Source organism: Manacus vitellinus, unplaced genomic scaffold, assembly GCF_001715985.3.
Source record: "Manacus vitellinus isolate BGI_N305 unplaced genomic scaffold, ASM171598v3 scaffold_72_pilon, whole genome shotgun sequence".
Lineage (NCBI taxonomy): Eukaryota > Metazoa > Chordata > Aves > Passeriformes > Pipridae > Manacus > Manacus vitellinus.
Window position 1 is genome coordinate 1,539,269 of NW_021940764.1, and position 11,913 is coordinate 1,551,181.

Genomic DNA, 11,913 nt, shown 5'->3' on the forward strand with positions numbered 1-11,913 from the left:
GCAGTTTGGGAGTTAAATGGCACTTGGGAAGGGGGATCAGGCACTGGCTGGTGGGGAAGGTGAAGGTTGTTGTTCATGACATTGGTTCCATGTGGGATGACATCCAACCCCCCACCCCAAGGAGAGGGGAGCTCACCTGCAAGCAGAGGAGGTGCAGCCCTTCCTGCCTCCAGGCTCGGGGCTTTTCCCAAGGGATCTGTGTGTGGTGTATTTAGGGGCACAGCTCTGCCTCTCAGTCAGTGGGTTTTCTCCAGGGGGTTTGGTCAGTCCTCACAGGGAAGGTGAGAGAAGTGGAGTTCAGCCTCATCCATCAGCCCCATCCCCTGAGCAGAGGGGACAAACCTGTCTCTGAGCCAGAGGAGAAAGTGGGCAGCTGGTCAGGTAGAAATCTGTGTTCTTCCAAACACCAGGTCCCCTCCTTCCCCCATCTGGGACTCACAGCACCATCCCTGTGCCACCCTCGCAATCCCTGCATCCCTGCAATTCCCTTTCTTGCTTTAATTTCCCCAAACTCCTGCAAAGGCACGATAATTCAATAGTTGTTTTTTCCAAAATAGCTCCCTGTGCACAGAGTTGATGGTTTTCACTCCTAGCAGAGCAGCAGGGATAGATCCTGATCCGTGCTTCCCGACACAATGGGATTTTGGTGTCTGCTGACAATTCTCCTGGGGAAAAAAAAAAAAGCCTTTACCAGCCCTGGTTGTCTGTGGATCTGATCTCCTTAAGGACATGTATGAACATCTTCCCACTGACAGCTTACAAGGCTGGGATTTCAATGAGGGATTGCAAATCCGAGCGCGGCGTCGGGCTCGGCGTGTTCCCCCTGCCTGCTCCCGGGATTCAGAGATGCAAAACCCAACAGTGCTGATTAAAATGCTAAAGAGCACAAGCTCTCCACCACCACTCAGCAGGGGCTGTGCAGGAGGGTTTGCTGAGGAGGGGTGTGTGGGGCAGAGAGCTGGAGGAGCCCTGGGAATCCATCCTGCACGTGGATTTGTGAGCACTGTGGGGGTGGCACCCAGCAAGCCAGGCTCAGATCCCACCCGAGGAGGGATGTGGGGCTGGGGAAGCAGCACATTGCCCATCTAACCCTGCCTGGGGTCTGCTCTCTCCCCATGCAGGCGTGTCTCCTCTGGGCCAGCCGGGCTGCAGCCTCCATCCAGGAGCAGTACTGCGAGAGCCTGGCGCCTGCCACCAACCACAGCGGTGAGTGCCCCCCGTCCCCAGCCCTCCCAGCCCCCCCAGGGGTGTCTCTGGGGTGTCTCTGGGCAGATGTGCAGCTGCCTGGACCCTTTTTGGGGAGGTGGGAGGTGCTGAGGCTGTCACAGCCCCGTGTCGCTCCTCTCGGGGTGACACTTGAGGCAGGTGGAAGATGCAGAGCTCAGGAGAGCTAAAAACAGGGGAAATAAGTGTCTGTTGGGCTGGGCTTTGGGGGGAAGTGGGTAAAGAGACATCTGTCCAGCCCCTGCTCCCTCAGTGCCCATTCTCTGCCATGCCCAGGGACACCTCTGTCCCCTATGTCCACCCTCCTCTGCCATCCCCCTGCCCAGGGGTGGTGGCTGGAGGTTGCGACCTTCTGTGGAGATTGTGTCACCAGCACAGTGTGGCCACCAAGTGCCATCCTCCATCCCCAGCCCTCCTAGACATGTGCCACTGAGCACTTGGGGAGGTCACCAGCCACGAGGAGCTGGCTGGGGTTGTGGCCATGGCCAGGGCTGGCTCAGCCAAGCTGGGTGACAGCAGCAGGGTCATGAGCAGCTCACTCCTCCTCAGCATTGTCCATGGGTTTGCATCCAATCAGGTCAGGGCTTGTGCCAAAAGTGGCTTTTAGCCTGTATTCGGGATGTGACTTGGATGTCACCTCAGCAGTGACAGGTCTGGTTCAGTGGCAGGTTTCGGGGGAGGAGAGGTGTGAGAGAGAGAGAGGAGCTCACAGGGACAAGGAGAAAAGTCCTCTCCAGCTCAGGGATGCTGCAGGCTTTGTTTTCCCATGACTGAATGAAGCCCAGGGCCACCTGGGTGAGGGATGGCCACGGGCACCCAGCCCTGGTGGATGGGTGCCCACCACCCAGCTCCCGTTAACAGCAGCATTACAGACTCCTTCCTAACAAAGCACAGCTGATTCAATGCCTGGCCAAGCCCAGGCCACCACAGAGCCCTGCAAGGAGCATCCCAAATCCCAAGAGGTGGAGGCAGAAAGCCTGGGGAGAGAATGGCAGTGCCCGGGTGTCTGCTCAGGAAACCCGGTCATCACTCATGTGCTTTGCTCCCTGGAAGGTTTCATCACTCTGCTGCTTGAAGTGCTGTGCTTGGCTGTGTTAGGCTGGGATAAATGCTGACCCAGGGCAGCAGGCAGGTCCCAGAGAATCCTCGTGGCCTTTTCCCCCCGCTGCTGGAACCTCCCGAGCCCAGGGGAGAGGGGGGAGAGGGGAGGGAGAATTTCTGCCGTGGTTTGCTGATGGATGTGCCCTGCAAAAATCACCCCCAGCCCCAAGCAGTGAGAGCTGCTTTCTGCAAGGACTGGGCTTTGCTCAGCGGGGATTTCTCAGCGTGATTCCAGGCAGGATTGAGTGCCCCTCGGTGCCCATCGCTCTGGCACAGGGGACAACTTTCAAATCTGCGCGACATCCGTCGGCTCCACCCCCCCCCCGCCCTGCCATCCCCGAGCGACTCATTAATTTGGGATGGGGCTGGCACACAGGAGAGACGCTTCCAGCCGCAGGAGGGGGCTTAGAACAAGAGGCAGAGATAAACTAATTGTCTTCTGTCTGCGTGGTAAGCGGAGCTCAGCGCCAGCCCCGCTCCTTGGGGTCCATTTAAGCCCAGCCTGGTGGAGGCAGCGATTCCCACCGAGGGATGTTTACAGAGCTGGGAACTTTGTTTGGAGGCTGTTTAACATGGAGAGCTGTTGGGATGATGCTAATGAGAATGGCAGCGAGGCCGTGAGACTTAATTTGTGAGTGCCTGCACAGCCCTTGGGAAATGGCACATGCTGAGAACACGAGCCCAGGGCTCCCCCGGCGCAGGGCTCGGCGGGGGATCTGTTGGATGCACACAGGGGCAGTGCCTTGTGCCTGTGTGCAGCATCCCCCCTCTGAAAAACAGCCCAGCGTGGGCTCTCCTCCTCCCCCAAGCCACCGGTCCCTTCCTTACTTGCTGTCCCAGGTTTTGAGGAGGATGTGTGGCCGGCCAGTGATGCCACCAGGGTGCCAGTGCTCCCTGAGACACATGCACTGAGCTGGGAAGGTCTCTGCCACAGCAGTGGGGTGGGGGCAGACTGGGGTGATGCTCACCAGTGCAGGGCAGTGCAAGCAAACCCTCATCCCAGGAAGTGGAGCAGCTGAGCCCCACAGAGCTCCCCTGGCCTGCCCTCTTATCACCACGGATTTACCCACCTTCTCCAAGCCCCCTCTGAGTCCCCTTGGACTGCCTGCACAGGTGTGATGGTCCTGATAGTTTAGATATCCATCAAAATACCCCTTGAGGAGCCCCTGATCCTGGCCAGGGCACCCACACCCAGCTGGACTCCCTCAGAAAGCTGCATCCCACAGGAGCAGTGAAGCAGGAATATCAGGCTGGACTCGAGGCCAGCGTGGGGCACTCGGAAAGTAGGATCTGCTGCACCCCCAGGCAGCTGGAACCAAGAAATTCCCAGCTCAGGCCTGAAAAGGAGGATCAGCAGCCCTTGTCTGGGGTGGATGGGTGCTGTCCCAAGGGCTCCCAGCCCACACATTCCCTGGATTTCCCTCGCTGATGGTTTCAGCTCCCGGGCTCTGTGCGTGGCTGCCACAAAACCCACCGGGGAGGTCCTTTCATCCACCCAGGGGCAAAGCATCCCCCTGCAGCTGCAGGATGGCTTCCCTGGGGAAGGGAGGGGGAATCTGAGCAGATGGGAAAGCCTCTTCCTCATGAATACCAAGGCTTTTCCAGAGCAGCTCAGCGGGAAGCACTGGAGCTTCCCGAGCGGAGCGAGCTCGGAGCGCTCGTGCGGCTGCTCTGCTGCTCGGAGCTCTCAAGCCTGGGATCAGCCCAAGGAGCTGCCACCCAACTGCCAATATCCCTGTCTGGTCCACTCCCTTAAGCTTGTTACCACAACAAATTCTTATCCTCAATCCCGTGTGTGTGCTCAGGAGAGAGAGGGGAGTGCAGACGATTCCTTCTCAGCAAAGAAACGTTTCCTGCCACGGCAAGTTCACCTAAAGCAAAGGAAAAATGACACCACGGCGAGGCAGAACTGAAAAGAAATGTCTGGGTTGGGTTTTTTGGTTTTGTTTGGTGTTTTTTTTTGAACTGGAGGTTTTTTTCGAGGGGGAAATGGAGTGTAGCTTCGCATTGAATAAAGCAAATTTAATTGGTCCAGATACAGCAAAACCCTGTGGCTGAGGAGCAGCGAGTGATGAGAACAATTCTTTCACGGGCACTTTATCAGACAGGTTTGGTAACACCTTTCCCAGCAGGTGACAAGTTTGACCAAGAGCTTTTCCACCCACTCCAGCTCAGCTCCCCAAAGCGCTGACGCTGCTCCAGCAGCTCTCGTGCCACTGCTCTTCCATCCACTCCCTGACTCCCCTGGGGTGAGACTGGAATTTAAATTCAGAAAGGTCAAATTAACAGCAGCACTGCCTCTTTTCCCTTCAAGCCTCGTTGGCATCCCTCCCACCAAGGCAGAAATATTAATAAAGGAGCTGAGCAGGGGCTAAAGAGGCAGCAACGAGTCCTGGCAGGGATGGAAGGAGAGACATGATACTTGGTTTGGGAACCAAAAAATGGGAAATCACCTTATATGGAAAACCATCGTGGTTTAAGTGTGTACTGGCATTGATAAAGCCATCCTGTTCCATCATCTGGGAAAGAGGGATGTCAGCAGCAACTCCCTCATATTCATAGGTTTTATTGTAGTGGAGGAGGGAAGATGATGAGGTTTTCTGGTAGGAAACAGTGTCCTGGCACAGAGCAGCAGCCCCAGCAGTCAAACTGCACTTTGCAGGGGGTGCAGAGAAGTCCTTGCCAGCTGCTCTGTGCAGTTGTAGCCAAACTAGAAGGCTCTGTCAGGAAAACTCTGCCAGGGAGGGACTGTGCTGCTTCTCTCACCCACCACCAAACCACAGCCAAAAGCAGGGAATGAACCACTTGCTGCCATTCTTGGTTATAACACAGATCCCACCACTGTGGGGGTCATCTCAGGAGAACGTGATACACCCCAAACCCAACCCTCTACATTTTATATTCTGTAAATTTACATGCTGCAAAGCTGTTCATGGATCAGCCTTAAGTGACAACAAGCCAGGCTTGGTGACTCCTATTTATTCTTCTCCAGAGCAGCAGCAAAGACTCAAGGGGACAGTCAGTGATGGTAAATAGCAACAAGCCAAAAATTCATTACCAAGACACTTTGCTATCATAACATTTAATTAGCCTGGGTAATTATTTTTCATGGAGAAGTGTGGGACTCGAAACGCTTGGGAGGATGGCTGGGGATTTTTTTAAGGGCTGGAGTCTGACAAAGGTAAATAAGAGGCACCCAATGCCACCAAAAGCAGTGCTGGAAGCAGAGTGTGAGCAGGGACGTGTTTTGAGGCAACCAGAGTTGCTCACAGCCATCCTGAGACCCCAACCCTGCCTCAGAGGGAGGGCAAGCAGCTCCACCACCCCAATTCTACCCCATGTTAACATGAATTGTCCCCCAGTGCCGTTTCCCGGTGTTGTGCAGCATTTAACACCCGAGTGGCCCCACGGGAGGGACGGAGCCGCCCCTCCCTGGCACATCAGCACCTTGAAATAAAAACATCCCCCTCCCAAAGGCCCTTGTTTTGGGGCAATAAGGTGTGAAATGGCTCTTTCCGCTCCCCAAGGGTGGTGGAGCTGTCTGGGAGGGACGAGCAGCCCTTCGTGCCGGCGCTGCAGTGAGTGTATCTTGATTAGATGTGGAGATGAAGCCCTGATTGCCAAATGCAGATGCTGCAGCAGACACACGGGGGACACGCTCAGGGGCTGAGGCGGCAGCAGGGCAGTCACAGGGGACACCAGCGATGGACAGAGAGAACTGCGGTTGAATAAGAGCTGGGGACAGGTAGTGATAGGAGTTAACAACGTTCAGCTGCTCCTCAGCCTCTGGAGACACCTCGGATAAATAACCCCGTCACTGCTGTGATTCAGATTTCCATCCTCTCTGCCGGCTCCTTTGTGCTGCAGAGGGGAGGGAGGCATCACCCTCGGACCATCACAGCAGTGTCTGTGCCCAGCAGCACACTGGGATGGGGCACAGCCTCCACTGGGGCACAGCTTTGCCCAGGGGAGACAAGGACGTGTTTAGCAGCACTGTTTTATCAGCACAACCTCTGCTTTCCTCCTCTAACCCTTCAGACCTCCTGGCACCGGCTCAGGAGCACCGTGGCCACGCGTCTGGTGGCGCTGGCCCGGGATAAACCCGCTCCATCCTCTTTACATTCGCTGAGAATCTTTTGGCAGGTGAAGCCGGGGCTGGAGAGCTTTGCCCTGCCGGGATTCACTCGGGTGTGTGGCTTTAGCTCGCAGCCACCTCGGGGGGACCTCAGCGAGTGTTGGGAGCAGGCTGGAGAAGGATGTTTTCTATAAGCAGATGGGATATTGCTACAGTTATCCTGAGACAGTTATTGTGATGTAGTTGTCTCAGTGTAAGTCCCTGGACAGGCACGTTTTTCCTGCAGAAGAAAGTAAATGCTTTATACTGCTTGCAGTACTTCCAAAGGCAATGGGGTGAGAAGGGATTGGAGTGACTTCCCCTGTGCCACATTCCCCAAAAAGCAGGGGAATTCAAAGCAGGACCAGCTCCCTCCCAACCAAAATTCCATGTTTTTGTGCGGGAAGAAGCCAAATCAGGGGGATTTAGCGCAGGTAGGAAATTCATTTGACCCTCCCTGCTGTAAATCTGCAAAGCCCAAACCTGTGCAGCCAACAGAGCTGAGAACGGGGGAGGATAATCCCCCTGCAAACAGGGATGGGCTGCCGAGCAGACAGGGAAGCATTTAGCACTGATACATGTAATTTCCATGCTAAACAGTGCTCCGAGTGCTGGGAGCCGTGTGCCACTGGGAGCAGCTGGAGCAGAGGGGATCTCGCAGCCCTCACGGCGCTCTTTGCCTTTGCTGTTTTACTTAACCCTTCCCCAGCAGGAAGGGTTTTTTTCCCTTTCCCCACGTGCTGGAAGAGCAGGAAGAGCAGCCTCTGCTTTCTGCAGCTTTTCTTCATCCAGCATCTCTCAACGTGAGCCTGGGAAAAGTATTCCAGCCACCCACTGGATTAAAAACTGGTGGGACAGACCCAGAAATCAATGCAGGGGCAAAGCCTGCTGAGCACAGGGGGAGGTCCCCGGAGCACCCACAGCCTGGTGAGCACCTGACTGCACCCCCTGACCCAAATGTCACCCCAAATGTCAGCCCTGAGCCGTGGGATGAGGAGGGGGTTGGGCTCCTGGTGCTGCTGCTCCACCTCCCCCGTGGTGGGACCGGTGGGACCCCCCGGGTTTGTCACCTGGTGGGTGGGTGTGTGTCACACTCTGCCAGTGCCACACGGCGTTAAATCAAGCACCTGGGAGATATTAAACCCATTAAATCAAGCACCTGGGAGATATTAAACCCAGACTGGAGCAGATGTGTCACCCAGTGACGCCACCTCTGTCTGGCCACATCATCTCCAGGGGTTTAGCCTGGGTTTGGTTATTCCTGGCCCTGCTGATGGAGAACATCATCTTCGCTGCTCCCTGGCCCTGCTGGCTTGTCATTCCTGACTCTCCTCCCTGAGCAGCCTCTGTCTGTGCCCCAGCACAGCCCCTGGGATGCAGGAGGGAAGCTGAGGCACGAGGGGATGTGGAAAAAACGGAGTTTTATTGTGCTCAGCCCCACCAGTGCCAGGATGGGAGGGTTTGGTGGCTGCATGAGCTGCTCTGGGCATCAGCACTGTGCAATCCCCACTTTTCCAGGCTGGGTTATTCCAAGTAAAGCTTTTCCCATTCCAGACCCTCAAGTAGCTCCTTACCTGGGTGGCTCCCAGGGAGAGCACTTGCAGATTAACTTTGTCCTCAGTCGAAGCAATTACTGCTTGTTTTTTCTTTACATGGCTGAATATAATCATAAAATTTTAAACAGGGCCTTCATTTCTCTGTGACCCTCCATTTCTCTGTCAAATTTGGGTCAAAACAACGAAGGAGCTCAATAAATGCAAATGGATGCAAAAGGCAGAGACACTCACACGTGATTAAGGGCACCTTGTTTCCCATGAAATAGAGGCTTAAAACAGTTAATTTAAAGGCAAGGTTGCCACAGCAACCCTACACATTAGCAAAGCTAAAAGCAAAGGTCATTGTTAAAATTAATTTCTCCCTACAAGCTCTGGGAGGCAGAAGGTAACACTCACCACGCTGATGCTTCCCTGTCTCACATGCTTGGAAGTTGTTCTCCCTTGCTAAGATGTTTGAGGAAAACACTGGAAGCGCTGAAAATTTCCTCTGAGAAGGTCCAAAAATAACAATATTCCTCCATAAAAACCTCCATCGTATCAATAACACAGTATTATTTTTTTTTTTGGTCACTCTTCAGCCAGCTCCATCCATAGGACTTTTTGGGAAAGGCATTCAAACAGCAGCCAGGAATTCTGGGGGAGAGGAAAGGCCGTGTTCCTGCACCCAAGGAGCTGTGAATTGGGGTGGGTTTGCCTTAGGAAAGGGCAGTTCCTGTCTCTGTGCCAGCAGCACAGACATCTCTGCTATCCAGGAGTGGTTTGGACTGAACTCTGCCCCTTCCAGTGTCTCCTGCCCATCCATCTGCTGCTCGTCTGGGATCATATTCTATGGATATTCCAGCCATTGTGCTTCCCACCTCGCTGGGAGATGGAGCAGGGACATATTTAGCTTCAGGACATGTTGTTCTAAATATATACAATTTATACATAAAAAAGCCTGCAATCTGGCCTACCTAATGCCTACGTTAGCACACTCGTGGAGCTGGGAAAAGCACACAAGTCCTTCTTGAAATCTGAAATAGAAGCAGCACATTTGGAGTCTTTTTTCCCGGGAAAGGCTGGAAGAGACCAACGGGAATGGCTGGGAAGGAGGGAGGGTTTGGAGCCAGGAGGTGTGGGAGGGTTGGAGGGGCTCTGAGGAGCATCCCAGCAGAACCAGGCTGGAGTCACCACTGGGAAACAGAAACTCTGGCTCGTTGCCTGTTGTGGGGCTGGATGGGTGGAGGAAGGAGCAGGGCTGGAAGACCAGAGCCAGGGAACCTCCAGCTGATGTGAAGCCAGGCCTTTGGCCAGAACTGGGCTTAATCTGGTTATTTAGACAAGACCAGGGTCACAGCCATGGGCAGGAGCCTCGGCACAGACCCTGTTTGGTGTTTGGGGGCTGAGCTCCTGGGGCTCATCCAGCGCTGCAGCCCAGCTCTCCAGGCAAATCCTGACCCTCCAACGGCCTGGAGGTGGCCCCTGGTGGCCCCCAGCCCCCCAGTAACCCCGTGGCCTTGTCCCCACAGGTCCCCAGTGCAATGCCTCCGTGGATCTGATCGGCACGTGCTGGCCCCGCAGCGCCGTGGGACAGCTGGTGGCCCGGCCCTGCCCCGAGTTCTTCTACGGGGTGCGGTACAACACCACCAGTAAGAGGGGCAGCACCCCCGGGGACATGGTGGGGGAGGGCTGGGGACACAGGGGACAAAGCATCTCTGGGCACAGAGCTCTTTTTCCACCGAAGAATCCCGGATTTCGGGGAGGGTGGTTTCGCGGCAGCAGCTCCCTGAGCAGGTTCTCCTGGATGGAGGAGAGGGGCTGCTGTCCCCATCCTGGGGACAAGGGCAGAGGAGTGAGCCTGCCCAGCCACTGCAGGTGGCACAGGGGGTCTGCAGCTCCCAGCTGAGCAGGGATTGGGGGCCTTTGCAGCTCAGCCCCTCCTGGCACGGGTGGCTGCACTGTCACTTCCAGGGACGTGCTGGGAGCAGGGGACGAAGTGAAGGCACAGAAAAAGTGCCCAAAGCCATTCCTAACACAGAGTGGAGTTTCTGCCCACCCAAGTGCTGCTTTTGATGAAAAAAAAATCTTTTTTCCCACAAAAAACATCACTTTTTCCATCCCCCATGTTGTTGCAGCAGTGCAGGATGACATGCACGGGGCTCCTGCTTTGTGGTGCCTCTGCTGCCATTGCAGGACTGTCCCTGCACTACTCCCTACCTGTCCCTGCCTCCCAACCCCTCTCATCCCTGTCCCATCCCATCCCCCTGATGAGGCTCAGGGGCTGTCCTGTTGAAGGAAGCCCAGCATCACCCCAGTTCTGCCATCACCCCACTGCTCACACCAGCACAGGCTGCTCCAGGCTCCTCCTGGAATTCCTGGAATTCCTCCCCACTCAGCCTTTGCCACTCACTGTCCTTGCTGGGGGTCAAGAAGATCCTAATTCCAATTTCGGAGACGTGGTGAGGGCGGTGCTATGGGAGGGACAGTTTTGGAAGTGGGTGTAACAGCTGAGGTAATGCCCAAATATTGTAATTGTAATCTGAATATTGTAATTAGGATCTGAATATTGTAATTAGGATCCGAATATTGGAATTAGATGATGGTGTAAAGTTGTGAAGCCTGTGCAGCTCAGGGTGTGTGTGCAAATTATTCCTGTGCATCCTCAATAATAAAGGGGTGCTTTTTGCCTTTTAATACTCAAAATAGTCCAGGGATTTATTCCTCCTCCTTTAAGGCATCCCTCTCTTCCAGACAATGGCTACAGGGAGTGCCTTGCCAACGGGAGCTGGGCAGCCCGGGTCAACTACTCCCAGTGCCAGGAGATCCTCAGCGAAGAGGTAGGACCTGGGGAAGCCCTCCCTGGGGATGAGTTGGGAAAGGAGGCAGATCCAGGTCAGGAATGCCCAGTGGGAGCTCTGGGATGTGAGGCTGTGTGTGGCAGTGGTGACCCCCCTTCTTCACTTGGATTTGTGTTCCCTGTCAGAAGGAAAAGCCTGTTTCCATCCCCATTAAAAATCCCAGGGAATTGGCAGTGTGAGGTCTCCAGGCATCTGGATACAGGTTCTTCAGCCCCATCCCCCTCCTGACACAGCACTAAGGGCAAACCCCATCCTGCCCTGCTGGCAGTGAAATAAAGGAGGTATTTAGGAAGCTGGAAGGTATAAAAATCAGGGATCAAGAATTACAAGCCCCTGAGTGGTTCGAGCCACCCCTCAGAGCAGAGAGGAAGAGATAAGGGTTGTTCATTTGCAGCTGATACCACCTCTGGTATTTAAGATGCTGATATCTCTTGCCAGGAATGGTTTTCTCACTCAGTTAATTGCTAATTCACAGGTTGGATGAGTGCCTAACAGCAGGAGTGATCAATTAATTTAATTACCACTCACACCTTCCCTCTGCCCGAATTCATCCCAGCCTCTCAGCTGCCCCCAGGGCAGGGGGGGATGAACTGAGACATCAGATTGCAGCGAGCTCAGCTCCATTCCAGCAGGGTTTCCCCAGAGGATGGGCTGGGGATGGCCCAGCTCTGAGCAGGGGTCAGGACTGGGGTGTGAAACCAGGCTGGTGCCTCCCCTGCCCACATTACCCCCACCCCCTCCCATGCCTGCCCTGCCCCAGGGTGGGCTCCCTCTGATTTCTGAAAAAGGGCCAAAATTGGCAGTGCAGCTCCCGCGGGTGACGTGCTGGAGGAGGGGGGTTTGTGGGGCTGCTGGGGCTGCTCTGACCCCCCTCCCCGTGTCCCCCCCCCAGAAGAAGAGCAAGCTGCACTACCACATTGCTGTCATCATCAACTACCTGGGCCACTGTGTCTCGCTGGGGGCCCTCCTGGTGGCCTTTGTGCTCTTCATGCGCCTCAGGTGAGTGACACAAACGTGTCCCTGCTGGGGGACGAGCCCAKGGAGGTCACTTGTAGGGCTGAGTGTCCTTGCTGGGACCCCA

At 55.2% G+C, this 11,913-nt stretch overlaps 1 protein-coding gene across 1 annotated transcript in view; it reads left to right on the forward strand.

Annotated features, from left to right (window-relative positions):
- The first annotated feature begins 1,115 nt into the window (after positions 1–1,115).
- The window catches only part of LOC103757342 (corticotropin-releasing factor receptor 1), a 20,906-nt gene continuing 10,108 nt past the window's right edge, over positions 1,116–11,913 (forward strand). The window contains 4 exon segments of the mRNA XM_029964497.1: positions 1,116–1,206; positions 9,504–9,623; positions 10,726–10,811; positions 11,725–11,835. Of these exon segments, the coding sequence (XP_029820357.1) occupies positions 1,116–1,206; positions 9,504–9,623; positions 10,726–10,811; positions 11,725–11,835 (408 nt within the window).